The sequence below is a fragment of the Rutilus rutilus genome (assembly GCF_951802725.1).
Source record: "Rutilus rutilus genome assembly, chromosome: 15".
NCBI lineage: Eukaryota > Metazoa > Chordata > Actinopteri > Cypriniformes > Leuciscidae > Rutilus > Rutilus rutilus.
Genome location: NC_140220.1, coordinates 10,844,951 through 10,866,687, shown reverse-complemented (window position 1 = coordinate 10,866,687; position 21,737 = coordinate 10,844,951). Strand labels below are relative to the sequence as shown.

Genomic DNA, 21,737 nt, shown 5'->3' with positions numbered 1-21,737 from the left:
AAAAACGATGGTATTGCTTCCGCTAAAGAAAATAGTCCGTTCTGTCTCTACGGTTAGAATCCTGCGTCCATAGCAACGCTCTGTTTTTCATGGCAACTGTGTGTTATACTTCGCAGCGGTCTGTTATCAAGAAATAACAGACCGCATTCTACATTAGAATTCAACCAAGCCATGTAATAAAAGTATAATAACAGTGGTGCTCATTAAGTCATCGCATTACACTACACATTTTTGTTTAATTTTCCAGTAAAAATATTTTAACATTTTTTAAACAAGATAACCTTACATTTATCTTCATTATCTTCAGAAAATGTATCTTTTGTCAGTACTTACTCACCCTCAAATTGTTCCAAACCCGTATGAATTTCTTTCTTCTGTTGAACACAAATTAAGATATTTTAAAGAATGTTGGTAATCAAACAGTTGACGGTAGCCATTGACTTCCATAGCAAAAATAAAATAAAAAATACTATGGAAGTCAATGGGGCCCATCAACTGTCAGGTTACCAACATTCTTTAAAATACCTTTTTTTGTGTTCAGTAGAAGAAAGAAATTCATACGGGTTTGGAACAATTTGAGGGTAAATGATGACAACATTTTTTGTTGTTTTTCTACAAACTTATCTTGTCTTACTGTGCACTGGAAGATTTTTTAACTTGTTTTGAGTATAAAGTGAAAAAATCTGTTAGTGTAGTAACACAAAAATACACTTCTATTCAAATACCGTTATATACAATCTATGAAAGCAAGTTTTATTATCGTACGCAGTATTGCTTTAAGGAAATGCAGCTTGGATTTCCAGCAAGGATTTTCAGCTATTTTACTAAAACAAGTAAAAAAAAAAAAAAAAACTCTATTAAAACGCATAAAGATGTAATGTGAAGAGTTATGTATATCGTTTCCAACTTGAAAACACCAAAATCATGTATGAAGATTGGTGACATAGAAGAAAATTATGCAAAAGTAGTCCAAAAGACAGGGAAAATTACTGCAATTTAAAAAAAAAAAAATAATTAAATGTAGAAAAGAGGCCAACATTGATTAAACAATGACAGACCATTGTGAGAAAGTGAGCAGAATGAGCACCATACTGAAGTCTTTTCGGCAAGTACAATTCCCCTCTCTCCTGGAAAGGCCCAGCAATTTGGTTAACATTGGCTGTGTCCAAGCTAAGCCATATGGTCTCTTTTGCAAGGCTTCATCCAAAATTTCAACAGATTTGGGCTCTCTGATTCTCCCCTATACAGAAGGAAGAACATCTTTGAGCAGAGAGGGCGGTGCAGCACATCCCGAAGGAGCTCAGAAAGCAGGATGAGGGCTTTCTGTAGATGAAGGGTCATTCATAAAGAGATGACAGACATCCGGACGTGGCTGTCGAGCGATCTGGGAGCATTATTGTGCTGAAGTGTGAAGAAGTGGCGATGATTATGACGATCAGCTTTAAATGATGCCATCAGTCTGTTAATGAGGTGGTGGCTCCAATCTCACCCTGCTAGCGGGATACGGTTGGGAAAATGGGGCTTTTGTGTCTCCACCTGACAGATGTGCTGAAAGCCGGCAGAGCAGCAAACCTGTATCAGCGTCCTGCTGGCTATTTTTATCCTCCCATTATGCCACTTCATGTCTTTTTAATCAAATACTAATACAGTATATTTTTGGCTCACAGAACACGAGCAGACCCACATGTCACTGCGGTCCTGCTGGAGTGAAGATGGAGTTAAAACAGCTTGGAGGAAAAAAAATGTGCTAAAAACTACAATATCTTTATACATGTAATCCCTTGGAAACTAATCTGTATGTCCTGGTGACGAGAGACACCGCCAAATATAAATTTTTCCCAGCATGAAAGGGACACAAAAGCAGCGTGTTTAAGTACAAGGGACGGCATGCACTTCGACCAAAAAGGGTATAAATGCACCATTTTTGAGGTCGTGCGAGAATTTTTTTGTCATCATTTCATTGTGAGGTTTACAAAAATGCTCAAGCCTCTAATTCAAAGCATGTGTGTACTAAAACACTCCGCAAAATTAAAAGACAAAAATAGAAGCTAAAAAATTGCTCTAGGAAGAAACATTCTAGGCCTCAAACATAGTGGTTCTTTTGCACAAACAAAAATGGACACTTGACACTGACTCATACTAAGAGAATTCAGATGTGAAACCACAGAAGACTGAGTGACAAATCCTCTTTAAGCCTCTATTTTAAGTTCCAAACTGCACTTTTCTGTCATTGCGTCAATATATTTGTTACAGTGAGTATTAGGATATTATGCAACAACAATTTCTTCACACTCATGCATCATTTAAAGGCGGTCTGAAGTGGTGACTTTTTCAAGGTGACCGTTCAGAGAAAACTAAAATTCCTATAACATGCTAGTATGTGACACTTATAATATAGTGACCTAAGCAGCCTTTTGATAAATCTCATTCACACCACCAGAGTCCTCTGGTCTGTCTGACAGCACTACTAATTCATTATCTGACAGTATGCAGATGCCCTGACGGCTGTTTATAAATGACTGTGAGTAACCTGCTTCTCATTCCTTTCTTCTGCTCTCCTTCTCAGCCGCATTGTATCAGGTTTGCATCATGAGATGACATCAGACAGTAAGCATGCACCCGGTTCCATTGACTGCAATAGCTAAATATGGCTATGGGCCGGCACGCCACGGCCGGCCGGGTGGGCGGCAGCAGGCCAACTCCATTACACGCACTCAAAGACATTCTTTCAGAGAATATGAGCCCTTCACTTTCTGGCTGATCTTTCACAGACAGAGGAAAATATCCTTATATGGAGCATTTCCACTATGGGCCCTATTTTAACGATCTAAGTGCATGGTCTAAAGCGCACGGCGCAAGTTCACTTAGGGCGTGTCCGAATCCACTTTTGATAGTTTAACAACGGAAAAAATGGTTGTCCCTATTCTCATAATGAGTAATGGGTGTGTTTTGTGATTTACGTGCGTTAAACCAATCAGAGTCTCATTTCCCATTCCCTTTAAATGCCAGTTGCGCTCACGCCATGGCACATTCGCTATTTACATGACGGAATTTGATAGTGGAAAGACCAAACGCGTCTCCAGAGGGCAAACGGAACTGCTCGTGCGCGAGGTAAAAGTGCGCAAGCAGACCATCTACGGGACAAGCCGGATTTCACCATTTCTTTATGTACACAATAATAAAATTTTACATTGTAATCCTTTTATTTTAAATATTTGGCATGTTTGTGTGCTGCTGTGCGTCCCTGTGTGTTTAATAAGCAGAGTGTGCGCGCGTTGTGGACCCGCCTATAGGCGCACATTACTAACGTGCTCATTAAATAACAAAAAAAATATTGCGTTTGTTGCCAACATATATTGGCAACATATTCTGTTGCCTCAAAATAGCAACGCGCCAACAATGCGCCAGAACACACCTCGTTTTCAGACCAGCGTTTCATGGGCGCACAAATGGGCGCAAAATGCATTTGCTATTTAAACAACGTGGCGCAGGACATGAAAATGATAACTGCGTCGGACTGAAACTAGCAAAAAACACTTGCGTCGCGCTTGGCGCTACATTGCGCCGGGTGTAAGATAGGGCCCTATATGTACATTACAACACCTGGCTGACAAACAAAATATGTTAGAAATATGAATGATAGTTTCAACTTCATATAAAAGGGATAGTTCACCCCAAAATTAAACTTAAAATAAATGTATATTCCAATCAAGAGAAAGAACCCTGTAGCGATAAATTCCCTTCTGCTATGCTTAGAGGAGGTTAAAGCATGGCTAGCCCAAAATTTCCTCTCTCTAAATGAAGACAAGACTGAGGTCATTGTTTTCAGCCCAAATGAAAATTCTCAGTGTATAAGCCCTAGAGATGCGCGGTTGGCGCTCACAGCCGCGGACTCCGCGGATAAACCGCGGATTGGGCGGATGACGTGACGAAAAATAATATTTTAAATAAATTTGGGCGGGCGGTTGAACCAATCAAATGAAAAATATATGTATACACCAGTCAGCGGATGGCGGGCGGGTGCGGTTTTGAAAATTAGTCAAAAACGTTGGTGCGGATGGATGGCGGACGGATGATGAGTTTTGTGATGCGGTTGCGGATGAAATAATAGCCCATCCGCGCATCTCTAATAAGCCCTGATTTAGAGAGTCTATCGGCTTTTAAATCCCCAGGAGTGCGGAACTTAGGTGTTCTTGCTGACCAGCCTTTAAAGGGCACCTACTATGACTCTTATCACAAGATGTAAAATAAGTCTCTGATGTCCCCAGAGTATGTATGTGAAGTTTTAGCTCAAAATACGCAACAGATAATTTTTTACAGCATGTTTAAATTGTCATTTTTTGGAGCTCAGAAAAACATGCTGTTTTAGTGTGTATCCCTTTAAATGCAAATGAACTGCTGCTGTCGGCCCAGGGGGCGGAGCCTCACGAGCTCGCGCTCAGAGCCAGGACAATCTCATCTGATAATATCAGAACAGAAACTCTCAGTTGCGGTGTTCATTTCGACCCGGAGTCAGACAATAATGCCCACAGAGCCAGAGAATATATGCTGTATGGAGATAGAACAGGTATAGTTTAGTTTAATTATGGTTATAACTTATTTGTCATCTGCTTTTATCCACTATTAATACAAGCCTGCTGTAGCAAACCCCGTCCGAATGATGACCAAAATATACTGACGAGTTCAGTGAAGTTTATTGTACATCACACAAAAGATGAAGCGTTAGTTTTACTCCAGAGAATCACTGTAAGAGCTGAATAAACACAGTAAAAGAAGTGCGCATTAAATTCTTATCAATTAACTCTCTCTCTCGATCCCTTTCATTATCATCAACATACACAGCGAAGTACACAAAACACTTGTTACAACTAACAGTAAACAAATATAAACACCTTTTCAGTGGGTGCTAAATAAACTGGTAAACCTTATATCCGTAAAATGACTCGATGAGCTGTCATAAAGAGCACGCTCTCACTTTCATTTCTGCCGTGGTCAGTAACGTTAGTCCTGTCGCTCTGAAGACTGTAAGCTGGATCACGAACAGTACTGATCCACCCTCGAGTAACAACGAGAGTAAATGAAGACTGCTATGTTCATTCTTACATCCAACAACAAAACACCTCAATCGCTTAGGAGACATTCTTGTCTACAGCTGCTCAAGCGTCGAAACGATGGCAGACTCTGTGTCCAGCTCACTCAGGGCGGGTCTATGCTCAAACTGCAGTGCCAATCAACAGTCATGGGAGGGGCCTGTGCAAAGTGACGTCACATTGCCCCGAATCTGAGAACAGCTTGTTCTGAGACTTATGAGTGCTTATGATTTATGGGGATTATAAAAAAAAGCACTGGGTGGATTTTTAGCATTATAGGGTGGTTGTGTACACACACTGCCAACACACATTTATGTTCAAACACCATGTAAAAGTGAATTTTGCATAATAGGTGCCCTTTAAAATTTGACATTCCGTAATCAGTTCCAGTTTCTACCTAGCCTGACTTCGTCATACTCATATTCTAGGCAGAATGTGAGTCTGATACTGCTCCATAGAGATTTGATTATGGGGCGTGTCTCAACCGAACCAGGAAAAAAAAAAACTCTGCACTCAATTGGATAGACCTACAACCAATCAGAGCAACGGAGTAAATGACGCATGTTCTTCATTCATATTTTCAACCAACAAAATGTCGCGGCTCTCTGTTCCTCTTTTAAAATGAATGCGCTGTGGATATCTTCTATAACAGACGCGATGGCGGAATCTACACATGATGTTTCATAAACAAAGTTCGGGAGGAGCACGTACAAATAATCAATCCAATATCAACTTGTCATCAAACAATACCATGTCTAACGTTACCCTATATCAGCATGAGGAAGCAACTCTGTCAACTTCAATAACACTCCTTGACAGTTTTTCAGCATCCCTCCACCACCCCGAATCCTCACTCTTGTCTTGTTCTCTCACAACCAGGAATACGGGGGGAGTATGGCTACCGAGCCCACAGCCCTCTCCTCGGACAGCACGTCATATACGCATATCTGACTTATTTGTGTGAACTCGTGAAATCTCATATACGCATCTGACTTATTTGTAAGTGTGAACTCGTGAAATCTCAATTCTCCAGCTGCAGTCGTCTTTGTTGTAAACTAATTCAAATCAAGCGCTCTTTGGTGACGTGGGTGATTACGTAACCGCAGATCATCTGTCCATCATCGATTAAAGCCCGCCCTGGCAATTTGATTGGCCCGGCCTTTTGGGAGCCGGGCATAATTACTCCTCAACGGATCGAGTCCAGACCGAACTTCCCGACCAAAAAATGTTGTGGGCGGGGTTCGGGCTGGCACCCAGGCTAGTTTCTACCAACTTCGTCTGTCTAAAATCAAAGGCTTTCTCACTCCGAAAACTCTGGAAATGGCTGTTCATGCATTTATAACATCTCGGCGAGATTACTGCAATTCCTTATATTGCGGTATATCAAGTTCTCAAATTGCTCGTCTTCAGTTAGTCCAAAATGCTGCGGCCAGACTTCTACATAAGTGTCGCAAATATGACCACATCTCTACGATTCTCAAATCTCTACACTGGCTGCCGGTTCGACAGAGAATAGATTTTAAAATTCTACTCTTTGCTTTTAAATCTCTACATAACCTAGCTCCTGCCAATCTCTCTGAACTTGTTCATCCTTACACTCCGTACAGAAGCCTAAGATCATACGACCAGGCTCTGCTGGTAGTCCCTCGCGTTAGACTCAAGCATAGAGGGGAGCGTGCATTTATTATTTTTTTGGTTGTTCTGTAAAGCACTTTGGTCAGCTTAGTGGCTGTTGTAAATGTGAAGTGAACTTATGCCATTTCTCTTATATGTCAGTCAAATAGACAATGAAATATATACCCAAATCAATCTGAAATAAAGTGAGAGTTGAGAATCAAAATTGAACTGTGAATTCTGTTCACCCAAAAAAGTGGCATAAAAAGTATGAATAAATAAAAATGGTATTATACTAGCATTCCTTGAACAATGGTAATTTCAAAGAGATGGATCCAGTATTGTTATTGTTAACTAAAACTAAACCTATTAAAATCATCATTAATTTAAATGCTGAAATATATATATTTTTTAAAGCTAAATAGAAATATATAAAGAAATACCAAAAATTTTACTAAAATACAAAAAGTCAATTCAAAATATGAATAAATCTTATATAAACAAATATGTATTATTACATACAAATAATGCTAAACAATGGGTTCCATCATGCTTTTTAGCACTCCAAGTCACTATATTACCAGCTTATTTTAATCTGACCCAACACTTTCTCTAGCATGAAAGCATATTTATGCTTAAACTGGGGTCTAAGTTGATTCACACAGTTTGCAAAGACTTTGACTAGAATACAAAACAGAGAAAAATCACTTCACGGAACACTATTTTTTGAAAAATAGCCAATAGTTTTGAAGGGAAGGCCAGAGCTATTAAACACTCCACAGCATCCATCAAGAGTGCAGGCACTGTCCGTTCCACACTATTTTAATAAACTCAAAAACACAGCCATGTGAACACTTGACACAGATGATTACAAATCAGTATTGTGTGTGCAGTGTACTGAATCCATGTACATTCCTCAGGCTCTTCACTATGCTGTGGAACATGTTTGTCTGGAGTGAAAAAGGCAGCCAAACAATGTTTGTTATGCAGGATGCACAACGGTATCCAATGGTGTCCTCGCCTGGCTTACAGCACGCAGGGAATACACCAATAGTTAATGTTTTCACAGGCTGCAGGGGCTCTGCAGATAAAGCCTGTGAAAATTTGACATCTCTTCTGTAGCAAAGAAGTAGGACATGACCAATGCTGAGTCACCACCAAAAGACTGAGATCATGTTCAGTATTCTACAGAGCGCCTCAGACTCCTCTGGGTACGTCTCATGGAATGATACATCACTGATGGAGAAACACTCATGTAACAGAGCTATAGAAGATATTTCCCTACTCTCCATCAAAGCAAAGGATAATAACTTTCATTAAGTCATTCATAATCTCTCTGCCCCTTTGTAATAATTTTCTGCTAACGCACCCACAAAAGCCACGGAGGCACACATTATTAATAAAAATTAAATCACACACTAAATGCACTTAGTTTGTCATCCATGGCTTCTCCATTGTGGCTTTTGTTAAATAAATAACGACACAGTGTAATATATCAGGTGTTGTTGTTCATCTAAAATGTATATATACAAATATACACACACACAATATACATACATATATTAAATATACATATTCAATATATAAATATATACATAAATACATCAATCATCTGGTAGTTAGCAGGTCTTAAAATTAGGTAAATACAATATCAGATGAACAACAACACGACATACACTTTGTCATTATTTATTTAACAGAAATAAACCCAAAATGGAGAAGCCATGAGTGACAAACAAAGTACACCTAATGATTCGACTGCTTGTAGAGCCACTTCTAACAGCAATAACTTGATGTAATCATTTTCTGTATGACTTTATCAGTCTCTCACATCGTTCTGGAGGAATTTTTGCCTCTTCTTTATAACGTTGCTTCCTTTCTTTGAGGTTTGTGGTCATTTATTTATGCACAGCTCTCTTAAGGTCCCGCCACAGAATTTCAGTCTGGTTGAGGTCTGGACATTGACTGGGACTTTGACTGGCAACACATCTTGATTTTGTTTCAGCCATTCTGTTGTAAATTTGCTGGTGTGCTTGGGATCATTGTCCTGTCGCATTACCCAATTTCGGGCCAAGCTTTAGCTGTCGGACAGATGGCTTCACATTTGACTCTAGAATACTTCGGTATACAGAGGAAATCATGGTCGACTCAATGACTGCAAGGTGCCCAGGTCCTGTGGCTACAAAACAAGCCCAAATCATCACTCCTCACCACAGTGCTTGACAGTTGGTATGAGGTGCTTGTGCTGATATGCTGTGTTTGGTTTCCGCTAAACATGGCCAAAAATATCCACTTTGGTCTTGTCTGTCCAAAGGACATTGATCCAGAAGTCTTGTGCTTTGTTCAGAAGCAACTTTGTAAATCTAAGCCGTGCTGCCACGTTCTTTTTAGAGAGAAGCAGTTTTCTCTTGGCAACCCTTCCAAACATGCCATGCTTTTTCTAATTGTACTGTCAAGAAACTTAACATTTCATATGTAAATGGAGGCCTGTAGAGTATGAGGTCTAGTACTTGGGTTTTTTGCAATTTCTCTGAGCACTGCATGGTCTGACCTTGGGATGAATTTGCTGGGACGTCCACTCCTGGGAAGATTGGCAACTGTCTTAAATGTTTTCCACTTGTGAATAATCTTCCTCACTGTAGAATGATGGTCTTTAATTGTTTGGAAATGGCCGTATAACACTTCCCAGGTTGGGGGCAGCAACAATTGCTTCTCTAAGATTATTGCTGATGCCTTTCCTCCTTGGCATTGTGTTACACACCTGAATGCTCTAGAACAGCAAACTGCCAAAACTTCTGCTTTTATAGAGATGGTCACGCTTGCTGATGATCAGTTAATCAAAGGCATTTAATTAGCAGTGCCTGACTGCTACTTACCCTCTTAAATCCTATGACCCTTTTTCATTATATAATAATAGATATAAAATGTCATGTCTAACAACAGCACTCAACTCTTTCCCACCATTGATAGAAATTTCCATCATTTATGAGACAACGCTTGCCAGTCATTGACGGAAATTTCCGGCTTTCCGTGTTTACACTGTTATACGGTAGGGGGGCGCTATTACGCAACTTCTGAAAGAGTACTGAATCTCCTGATCAAAACACAGGCGAAAAAGAAGCAGAAATAAACTATATCACATGTAAACAGATGCATATGTAAAATAACGCGATCATCAATATTAAACAGCATATAAATAAAAACTGCCTAATGTTACTGAATGAAAAGTTGACACAGGATGAGGTATTGGATTGTGAAGCTTTGGGGGGGTGTTGATGGGTTCGATCTACTCCATCTATGTTTTGATCATCATTCTGAATCCGATCTGGATGTAGTCTTTGACAACAATGTGTTTTTCTTAGTTTTTTTTTATGAAACTTACCCATATTCAAGTGTTGATAAAAAGGAATGCATGAAGCTAGAATAAAACTTGTTTTTGTTGTTTAAAAGCAGAAGGTCATACAAATTTTCATACAACAAATTATTCTAGGGGCCGTGAAACTTTTGTGAAAATGATTAAAAATGCTGGCGGTGGCTGGCAACATTTTTCAAAAACACTGTCAGGGAAAGAGTTAACATGACTGCACATCATATAGCACAGCCTCTTGTGCTATATGGTAAAATTTTAAGCCTTACTGCAATAAAATCTAATAAGGATGCAAAAGTTTCATCAATAGTATGGTATTATTGAAGAAAAAAGTAGAAAGAAAAACATCTGTCAAGGAGTCTGTGAGCTTTGAGCATGTATATTCCAGTCAAGCAGCCTCAACCTTGACTGCTGCTTCCTTTGGGAACTCATTGCAGAAAAGCTTTTCATTAACAAGACCTGGGTGAGTAACAGCCTTTGAAGTCCACAGAATTCTTGATAAAAACACGCTCATGAAAAAGCGAATTCAGAGCTTCAAAGTGGTGATTTAACTGAACTTAGTCCAACAGACATTAACATTACATTGCAACACTATCTGTGTTTGATTCTGCAGTGTGAGGGTTCACCTGGTTCATATTCTCACATTCACACATGCAGATGTCAACTCGGTGAGTGCACATGTTCGCCCATAAGGTGGAAGTTGTTTTGTGTTTAAGACTTTTAAGATGTACTAATCCATTTTCCCCACTAAAACTAATTTCACACCTTGAAAAAACATTTAGGCAAATACACTACGGTATTGGGAAAACAAATAAGACCCTTGAAACATATAATTTCCTTATCACACCTTTAAATGATGAACAAAACTCGTATGAATCTCATCTGCATGCTTTTTGATTGATTTAAGCTGTATGGAACCCTTTGGGTGACTTCTTCACATCAAGACCTATTTGTACTGTTAACTGCAGTCAGTGTCTTTAACATTGGTATTTACCTTCTCTGCACCTCCAGCTCCTCTGGCGAAGGGCCATTCTGCACCTGAGGGGTCTGTCTTGGCAACTGGGGGCCTGTGGAAAGAGAGGAAAAATCAGAATTAAGCATCAGTTTTGAAAACTTATGGTAAAGCATTAAGGACATTTAAATCTGATCAATAATGTAAAGTGCACTGGACAGGCCCCAAAAGAGTAACAGAAGACCAGGTTTTAGAGCGAGAGAGTAACATGGAGCGCTGGCGCATCGATCTTGCTAAGTTGGACAGCAAGAGTTAATTAGGACATTATATATCAGGGAAAGGGGAAAAGATTATCTGTAAAAAGAACCATCAGCAGTAGTTCAAGCCACTGTGCATTAAAAAATGGCTAAGCACCAAAACAAGAGTCAGAGCCCGGACTAATTACTTAAGGGGGCATTCGAAATGCTAAAAATGTAGTTGAAGTGACATATTTGTCACTTTAACTAAACAAAATATAACACTATATCATCCTTGTCTGAAGATTTCAACTTTGTTAGAAATAAAAGCAAATGCATAACCGTAAAACCATACCAAACAATAAAAAGTACATTTAAAATAAATAAAAATGAAAAACAATCATATTAACATATTATTATAGTATGTTATTTATTTTAATATTAAAATTAATTATAAATAAAATATCATTATTTTAATATCATTATTATTGTTAAAATTATATTTATATATTTCTTACAAGAAAATCTAAAATAAAACTCATTTTTAAAAATACATTTACCCAACTAAAATGTAAAAATCAGAAAAGGCTACAGACAAAGCTAATGAGCGATTAAAATAGCAACTTTACATCAGAGGATGTATGGTTTTATTTTGTGATTTGATTAACATGTATAACTGTATTATCAGTGGCAGCCCCAGAAAGAAAGACTGAATGATGAGCGCATGCCGGGAATATATCATGCAGATGGAAAACCAAGCCTTGATCTTGGGTAAAGAGGCCCTGTTACTTTTGCCAGGTTGGATTTGAGAGCGCAGGGAGGCAGGGGTTGGAATGAAAGCTTAGCACAAACACAGGACAGGTCTCTTCTGTGACACGACTGACTGATCGATCAATACAGCATTGTGCAGGTAAGAGAGGTCTGTTTATAGAGTCTGGAGGAAAGGCTCTCTTTGCTCATTACCAGACTACATATGCCCTCCACCATTTCCTGTTTATTTGCTTCTCACAGCATGCCATTGCAAAAACAAAACCTTTTTTATCCTTTCACCTGTTTAACCTGTGTTTGTTTGATCATTTTAGTGGGGGAAGGTAGTCTAAAATAGCCACAAAGTCAAACTATTGACTACATAGCAAAAGGTCTGGTCCATATTGAAACCTTCTGTCCGACAAAGGAAGAACACTTAACAATTTGTTTCGTTTTTACACGTTTTGCATGGAATATCTGAAAGGGCTTATACCACAAAAAAAAAAAAAAACACAAAAATATCAAACATAACATTTAACAAACACACACACAAAAAAAAACTCAACATAACATACAAACATAAAATATAAAAAATAATAAAACAAAATATAAAACATAAAACTTCAAACATAAAAAAAAAACATAACATAAAACCATAACATTAAACCAAAACACAACATTTACAAAACATAACATAAAAAAACAAAAAAAACAAACAAACATAAAACAGCAAAAACAAAACAACACTTAACATAAAACATAACAGATAAAACAACATCTGTCTTGGGATAAATATTTAATATCAATATTAAAGTTGGAGCAAAGCAGATCATGGCATGCAATGCACATCGAGTAACTAAGTTAAACTTTACCATAACCAGAAAAAATTGGCTTGCAGAACATGTTAATTGGATTAAACTAGTCTGAATGTAGAATTCTCCTTACAGAACAAGACTCCATAAAAAAACATGACATTAGAGCTGAGCCATCTGGACAAGCCAAGCAGTAATCAAGTCATCTGTCAAATCTAATCTAACATTACAGTTTTGTGCACCCCTTTAAGAAAGCCAAACGTTCCCGATTGTCCATGTTTGTGTAACCCACTCTACAAATTCCGTTCCCAAATGTTCTTTGTCTTTAACACATAAAACACACCTACGCCAGCCTTAATGTGTATGAAAAGGCCCTGTTATATAAGCAAGCACCCTCCATTTCTCTCCCTTCCTTGAAACAGAAACAAACATTACTATCAAAATGTGTTGAGCTAATCACAAATTATCAAAGCCAAAAAGAAATCTAATGAGTCAGCAGATTTAGTCACTCCAGAGACTAAGGTCAAATTGTACAAATATTAACTTGATTGGTTATCATGGCCACTTTATGGGGATTTCTAAGTGCAATGACTGCCATTTGAAACACTGACACAAAAGCAAGCATACTTGGCCCATTTAACCGGGCCAATCTGAGCACTTTAAAGGCTGGCTCCGGTCCAAAAGCACTCAGTGTCAGTCTTAATATGAACTGATCCTCCTTCAAGCCAGTTTGGTAATGTACTGCTAGATCACACACTGATAGCATAACCTCCAATGTACTTCCTACTCTACAAACATGCACAAATAAAATAATACAATTAAAATCCAAAATTTTACATAATGCATGTAATTTGTAATAATAATGTTATTTTTCATTTTATAATGTTATTAATTATAAAAAGAACAACAAAATGTTTTATTATTATTGGATGCATAATTAAATTGCATCAGTGTATTTGCATTTTGCACCATTTAGCTTACAACAAAATTTCTAAATAAAATGTATAAAAAAAAAAAATAGACAGTGAAACCAAAGATCATCCTCAAACATTAGCTCCGTTTAAGTTTCTACTTATTAAATGGACCATTTACGGACCAGCATAAAGCTAAAGAGTCTGAATAGCACCTACATGAGAGGAGGGAACCACCGAGCCTCTTCTGACAGCAGATGTACTGTAGAAGTCCATCCTGGTCTTTAGGTGCACTTGTAACAAGTGCGCTAGAGCCGTTCGCATCAGCTCCCAAACTGCCATCAATGACTTCATGAGATCTCAGAGAGAGCAGCATGTTGTTCTGGCTATTCCCAAGCAAACACTGCTGTGGTAAAATAAGACCGGACCAATAGTCTGGCAGTTAGACGCTCTGCCACAATGTTCACAGAGCAGGATGTGGTTCACTTATTGCACTTTCCGGACCTGATCAATTATTCATGCCTGGATGGGCGAAGGGTAAAGCGGTCAATGTTACAATCACATCACAACTATTACGATCAGGTGGGTGGAGAAAAATATGAATGTGTTTGTAGGCTTAACCCTTTCGAGACAGCAAGAGACGCAGATACAGAAGGACTGAGACTCTGCCTCTGAAACCTACAGTATAGTGAGCTACCTACAAAACACAATTTAAGATAAACATTTCAGAAAAATGTGAAGAATTTTTTTTTCCCCACACGATGGATCAAAGGTGGTCTCGGGAAGTCTTTTTAAGCACTGACCGGGAGATAGCTTGTCTTAAAAGCCACAGGATCAAATAATGGGCATGAAATCAAGTTATCGGATGATGTCATCAACAACTAATAGCAACTGGGCAGCTTTCATTTCACAGAGTTGGATCATCTGTAAAAATTCACACCACACATTAGGACCACAATGAGTTCAAGGGAGGAAAAACAAACACTGCTTTCCTCTGAAACTTGATGGTGTCGCTGTTAGACAGTGTTAGACAAATACTCAATATATATTATATATAGGATCTCATTTTCTACAATTTATTTTAGTTCATTTTTTTTGCACTATTTATCATTTTATAACCCCAAATTTTTGAAGTTAGACTCAATAAATATTATATATAGGATCTCATTTTCTACTATTTATTTTATTTTAGTTTTTTTTTTTTGCACTATTTATTATTTTATAACCCCAAATCAGGCTTCGATTTCGGCTATGACTTCAGCAGAGCTCAGCTTACAGCGAAAGGAATAGTTTAGTCATTGTGTCGTTCAAAACCTGTGTTACTTTCTTCTGTGGAACAAAACATATATTTTAAAGATTATTTTGGTCCATACAATACAAATTAATAAATGCAAAACAACACTGGCCCCATTGACTTTCATTGTATCGACCAAAAAAATATTTTGTGTTCTACAGAATAAATAAAGTCATACAGATTTGGAACAAAATGAGGGTAAGTAAACGTGACAGAGCATTCATTTTTGGCTGAACTCTTAAGATCTCTTCAACATTCAAACAGCCACATTAAACAGTCACATTAACCCATAAACGCCCTAGGTGTGACAAAGTAACAGAAAGCAGCTGATTGACAAATGTCCCACCGCGCTCATGGTTGGTCTGGCCAAAAATTAATTTACATGGAAGAAACAGTGAAGCAACAAATTTACATGAAGTGATCGTTCAAATCCCTAATTATGAGCAATAATAATTGGGAAATTTCCCTTAGCAAGCACCATTAATTGTGCCCAAAGGCTTGACAATCAGTCCAGGATTGATACACCACCTGTTCTTGAAAGACAAGACAACTTTTTCCTCCTCCGATGTTTTACAGCAACATTTGGGGAAAACAAACATCATCTGACACACAGCCCCAGTCACCTTGTAAATACAACACACAAATCCCTTTATCACTCATATGAGTCGCACAACACGGGCACAAGCCTTCCAATTAATTCCACAGTTGTGGTTCCGCAAATGGGAAATTAGAGTCAAGGGCTGCATCATTTTAAGACGAGGAAGCAAACGATAAGTCCTCTAGCTCTAAACTGATTCTGATCGTATATTGAGCAGGTCAGTGAACCGGTTAAATGTGATGTTATTAAAGCAATTTACATGAGTCAAAAGAAATGTTATATGTCAACGCATACAGAATCAAGGTTTCGGTATCAGTGGTAGAAAGCTCAAGACGTTAAACAAGACTATCTGTGTGTTTGCAGACATATAACGAATATAGTGTCATGGTTTTGGTGAGTCTCGTTACTCAGGGCTCCAAGTCTGGTAAGATATGGGGGATGGGACCTAAAAATAGTAGTAGTAGTTACCAGGTTCTACTTACTACAACTTGCTTAAAATATTTGTCCATCTAGTAACACATTCTATCATGCAAAATCAATCAATGTACATATCAATGTAAAAATCAAACAAAAACCAAACACAAAGCAAAATACTACAAGTTACTGGGTTCTACATATTACAACTTGCTCAAAATATTTACAGTCTATCATGTCCACACAGATATGAATTTAGACTCCAATATAAAAATAAAGTAAACAACTAAAATAAGAGTTTATGTTTTTATGTGTTTTGTTTTAACTAGTAATGCTACTGGCCCTAGATCAGCTGTTTTGTGCACAAGGTGTTGATGTTTTCAGTGTTCTGCATTACCCCAGAGATACTAGAAAGCATCACCTGATCCCACTTCAGCTCTGGGGAGGGTAAATGAATGCAGTGGCAGGAATGGGCTGCAAAACCACTGGGAGGCTTTTTGATGCAATGTTTCCCAATAAAAGAAACTCTGCTTGGAAACAGTTCTGCCATTTGTAGTCCAAATGAAATAAGAACAAACCCACCACTGAACAGGTGCAGAGTGTAAACAATTATATTTAGTACTTCTGAAGTAAGCTAACAAGACAGACTTTTATCCAAAGACATCCTGTTAAATCGCAGTCCATACAATGCAACTTTTGCTGAGATAACAGCTATCGTCAAACTAGCTTCGTTACATTGTGTAGACACGTCATTTACATTTCTGACAAAAAAAAAAGTTAATTGACGTCGGAAAACGCTATTATCTTGGAAAGGCAAATCAAATGGAGATAAGCAAGGATAAGCAAGATGTGAGAATTGCGGGTAACAGTGAAAAGACTGACTCAGCACACAGAGCTGAAACAAGCACACATTTCCCTGAGAAAAACAGAACAGCTCTTGGATCGTTATGGACAATCCGTTTCAGACATTTAATGGTTTTCCGTGATAAACTTGGCATGGCTGTGCTGTTAACCTCAGCAAAGAAGTGTGGAGAGGTTAAGTGGTTTGACTGGATGAAATCCATCAGTTGTCACAATAAACATACCTTAAAGGGATACTCCACTTTTTTTGGAAATAGGCTCATTTTACAACTCCCCCAGAGTTAAACAGTTGAGTTTTACCGTTTTCGAAACCATTCAGCCGATCTCCGGGTCTGGCGGTACCACTTTTAGCATTGCTTAGCATAGATCATTGAATCGGACAAGACCATTAGCATCTCTCTCAAAAAAATGACCAAAGAGTTTCGATATTTTTCCTATTTAAAACTTGACTCTTCTGTAGTTACATCCTGTACTAAGACCGACGGAAAATGTAAAGTTGCGATTTTCTAGGCTGATATGGCTAGGAACTATACTCTCATTCCTGCGTAATAATAAAGAAACTTTGCTGCCGTACCATGAGTGCAGCAGGCGTAGTGATATGACGCAGCGCCTGAAAATAGGTCTAATAGGTTAGACAAACTTAGTCCCGGTCACGTTGGAAGTTACTGAGCTGGGGACTGTTTTCAGGCGCTGCGTCATATCACTACGCCTGCTGCACTCATGGTACGGCAGCAAAGTTTCTTTATTATTACGCAGGAATGAGAGTATAGTTCCTAGCCACCCAACTCAAAATCTCTGGGCTTATGAGTTTCCCCACTCATAATTAAAATGTTGTCATTTATATGTGTTCAACTCATAAATAAGATATTTCCGACATGACTTGAATGCACCGTTAAAGGTTAAGTAATTCTGCGCCACTAGTGGCAATAAACGGAAGTGCAAAAAATAATGATTGCCAAATGTCATTGGTCAGACAAACTGATCATTCCTGCCCTCAAACTCATGCAATTGGTTGAGTCTACGAACGGTGCACTTTAAATCAAGCACTACACCGTTAGAATTTGTAGCTAAAGTGTTGATGAAGCCAAACAGTCAAACCATAATTATGGTAAACAAACAACATATTACACGCTGTGGTGCTCACACAGATAATGCTTGTTTCTAAGACAGATTTTGACAAGCAAGCATCAGCATAACAACTACTGATCCAGACCTTTACAAAGATCAGATTTTTAAAAAGGTTAAATGTGTCTTCATATATATAAAAAAAATATATATATAAAAAAAAAGAAGGTATATTTAGCTTTATTCATAAACATTTTACTACATACCATATGCACATTACTGTTTGTCTGACTCTGAACCCAAAAGTGACAATGTAGTCCTGGAAAAGAGTTGTACCACACCAAAGTACCTGACTGCCCCTGCTGGAAGTCTCTCACAGTTAAAGCCCCTTCCCTCCCCAGCAAACTCACTCCTCAAGATGATCTCAGTGCGGCTGATCTTCTGCGGGAAGCGGTACACTCTGGGGGCTGGCATGATGGACAGGTGCCTGCAGGCCTGCCTTTCTGCTCTGACGCTCTGAACCCAGACCAAGTCCCTCTGGGAGAGTTGTGGTAGAGATACTGAGCTCTAATGTTGTATTACCTGAGTCCGATTCCAACAAGAAAAATCGAAGAATAAATCTATATAAATAAGCTCAGAACTCGAAATGAAGCTATAGCTCCAAAGCAACAAAGCTAACCTGCAGCCTGGAAGAACTTAAGAAGCGGCAAGACGAGCTCTGCAGCTATTGAGAAAGATTTAGAGGAAACCCTTCTGCAACGAGGACTATTAAGAGTCTGGGGCAAGAGAATGATCTCATTGATAAAAAGTGTTTGGGCCGCCAACGTCATCTTTCCCACCTTGGCTGTTGGAGCAATTGGGTGGTCATGTGGTGTCAAGTCAGAAAACAAACACATACCAGACACGGGTCCACCCCACCCCTTTTAAGCCATATTCAGGCTCCACAGCCAGAAAAACAAACTCTTTTTGGCTCAGGAATGTTCTGTCCTGCTATTTCCCCACAGAGGAACCAGGTCTCAAAAGATAAACACCTGTCCTGCCAAACTGTGAAGTCTGAAAACAGGACGACCTTCATTTAGACCTCGAGACGCAAACGCAGCAGGCTCCTGGGGGTCTACGTCTGGACGGGGTGAAAAGCCTGCTTTGTTCTGACATGGATGAGTTCATGCAATCCCACATATTTGACGACTGTCAACAGGTCATCATAGGACAGTATTTATACATGGAAAGGTGGCACAAAACCTTAACTCATGACCTTCTTACATGTTGTGGTTAAGCTACTGGTCTAGGCAGGATGATATATGGAAGCTAGTGACCGATACCTAAAATTAGAGCTCCATTTGAAAATACATGATCACATGTATATAAGTTATAACAGTTACCAGGCACAGTTTCTGTGAAATAGAACAACTTTTCTGACTATACAAAGTTATTTTCCTTGTGCTTCTAGTTTTCCTATCAGAATTTTCCTTCCTCAATCTTTCCATTTCAGAAGTGATTAAATGAAGTTCAGGACAAGAGCCACGTGAGCCATCTGGACTTATAAAGATCAGATTTTTCCCATTTAAGGTAAAAAAAAACAAAAAAAAAAAAAAAAAAAAAACACTCACTGTGCATTATTCTGAAAACTACATAGGAGGGAACTTGTGGCTTAAAGGGTTAGTTCACCTAAAAATGAAAATTCTGTCAATTACTCACCCTCAAATCATTCCAAACTGCTTGAATAAGCGGTTTAGTCCAAATTTTCTGAAGAGACACAATCGTGTTTTATGATGACCAGATTCAATTTAGGCATTTATTCACATATAAACATTGATCAGCGAACATAAACAGAGGCTCAACCCGAACCTGCCTGACGCGCGAGAACAAACCTCTTGCTGAAGCTCAAACGTGCTGCGTAACACAAGAATAAACCTCATTGGTTCTTGTGGAAGCTCGAACGTGCTGGGTAACAAGAATGAACCTCACTGGTTCTTGTGGAAGCTCAAACGTGCTGTGTAACACAAGAATGAACATCATTGGTTCTTGTGGAAGCTCAAACGTACTGCGTAACACGACAATGAACATCATTGTTCTTGTGGAAACTCAAACGTGCTGCATAACACAAGAATGAACCTCATTGGTTCTTGTGGAAACTCAAACGTGCTGCGTAACACAAGAATGAACCTCATTGGTTCTTGTGGAAGCTCAAACGTGCTGCGTAAAACAAGAATGAACCTCATTGGTTCTTGTGGAAGCTCAAACGTGCTGCGTAACACGAGAATGAACATCATTGGTTCTTGTGGAAGCTCAAACGTGCTGCGTAACACGACAATGAACCTCACTGGTTCTTGTGGAAGCTCAAACGTGCTGCGTAACACGAGAATGAACATCATTGGTTCTTGTGGAAGCTCAAACGTGCTGCGTAACACGAGAATGAACATCATTGTTCTTGTGGAAGCTCAAACGTGCTGCGTAACACGACAATGAACATCATTGGTTCTTGTGGAAGCTCAAACGTGCTGCGTAACACGACAATGAACATCATTGGTTCTTGTGGAAGCTCAAACGTGCTGCGTAAAACAAGAATGAACCTCATTGGTTCTTGTGGAAGCTCAAACGTGCTGCGTAACACGACAATGAACCTCATTGGTTCTTGTGGAAGCTCAAACGTGCTGCGTAACACGAGAATGAACATCATTGGTTCTTGTGGAAGCTCAAACGTGCTGCGTAACACGACAATGAACCTCATTGGTTCTTGTGGAAGCTCAAACGTGCTGCGTAACACGAGAATGAACATCATTGGTTCTTGTGGAAGCTCAAACGTGCTGCGTAACACGAGAATGAACATCATTGTTCTTGTGGAAGCTCAAACGTGCTGCGTAACACGACAATGAACATCATTGGTTCTTGTGGAAGCTCAAACGTGCTGCGTAACACAAGAATGAACCTCATTGGTTCTTGTGGAAGCTCAAACGTGCTGCGTAACACGACAGTGAACCTCATAGGTTCTTGTGGAAGCTTAAACGTGCTGCGTAACACGAGAATGAACATCATTGGTTCTTGTGGAAGCTCAAACGTGCTGCGTAACACGAGAATGAACATCATTGTTCTTGTGGAAGCTCAAACGTGCTGCGTAACACGAGAACGAACATCATTGGTTCTTGTGGAAGCTCAAACGTGCTGCGTAACACGACAATGAACATCATTGGTTTTTGTGGAAGCTCAAACGTGCTGCGTAACACGACAATGAACATCATTGGTTCTTGTGGAAGCTCAAACGTGCTGCGTAACACGACAATGAACATCATTGTTCTTGTGGAAGCTCAAACGTGCTGCGTAACACGAGAACGAACATCATTGGTTCTTGTGGAAGCTCAAACGTGCTGCGTAACACGACAATGAACATCATTGGTTCTTGTGGAAGCTCAAACGTGCTGCGTAACACGACAATGAACATCATTGGTTTTTGTGGAAGCTCAAACGTGCTGCGTAACACGAGAATGAACATCATTGTTCTTGTGGAAGCTCAAACGTGCTGCGTAACACGACAATGAACATCATTGGTTCTTGTGGAAGCTCAAACGTGCTGCGTAAAACAAGAATGAACCTCATTGGTTCTTGTGGAAGCTCAAACGTGCTGCGTAACACGCGAATGAACATCATTGGTTCTTGTGGAAGCTCAAACGTGCTGCGTAACACGACAATGAACCTCATTGGTTCTTGTGGAAGCTCAAACGTGCTGCGTAACACGAGAATGAACATCATTGGTTCTTGTGGAAGCTCAAACGTGCTGC

The 21,737-nt window shown here is 39.1% G+C and overlaps 1 protein-coding gene across 12 annotated transcripts in view; it reads right to left on the bottom strand.

Moving 5' to 3' along the window:
• Window positions 1-21,737, bottom strand: part of enah (ENAH actin regulator) — a 108,438-nt gene that overhangs the window by 21,419 nt on the left and 65,282 nt on the right. For all 12 annotated transcript variants that reach the window (XM_084433044.1, XM_084433042.1, XM_084433047.1 and 9 more), the window contains exon 4: window positions 11,066-11,138. In XM_084433044.1, coding sequence (XP_084289170.1) covers window positions 11,066-11,138 — 73 coding nt within the window. The remainder of the gene's footprint in view (window positions 1-11,065; window positions 11,139-21,737) is intronic.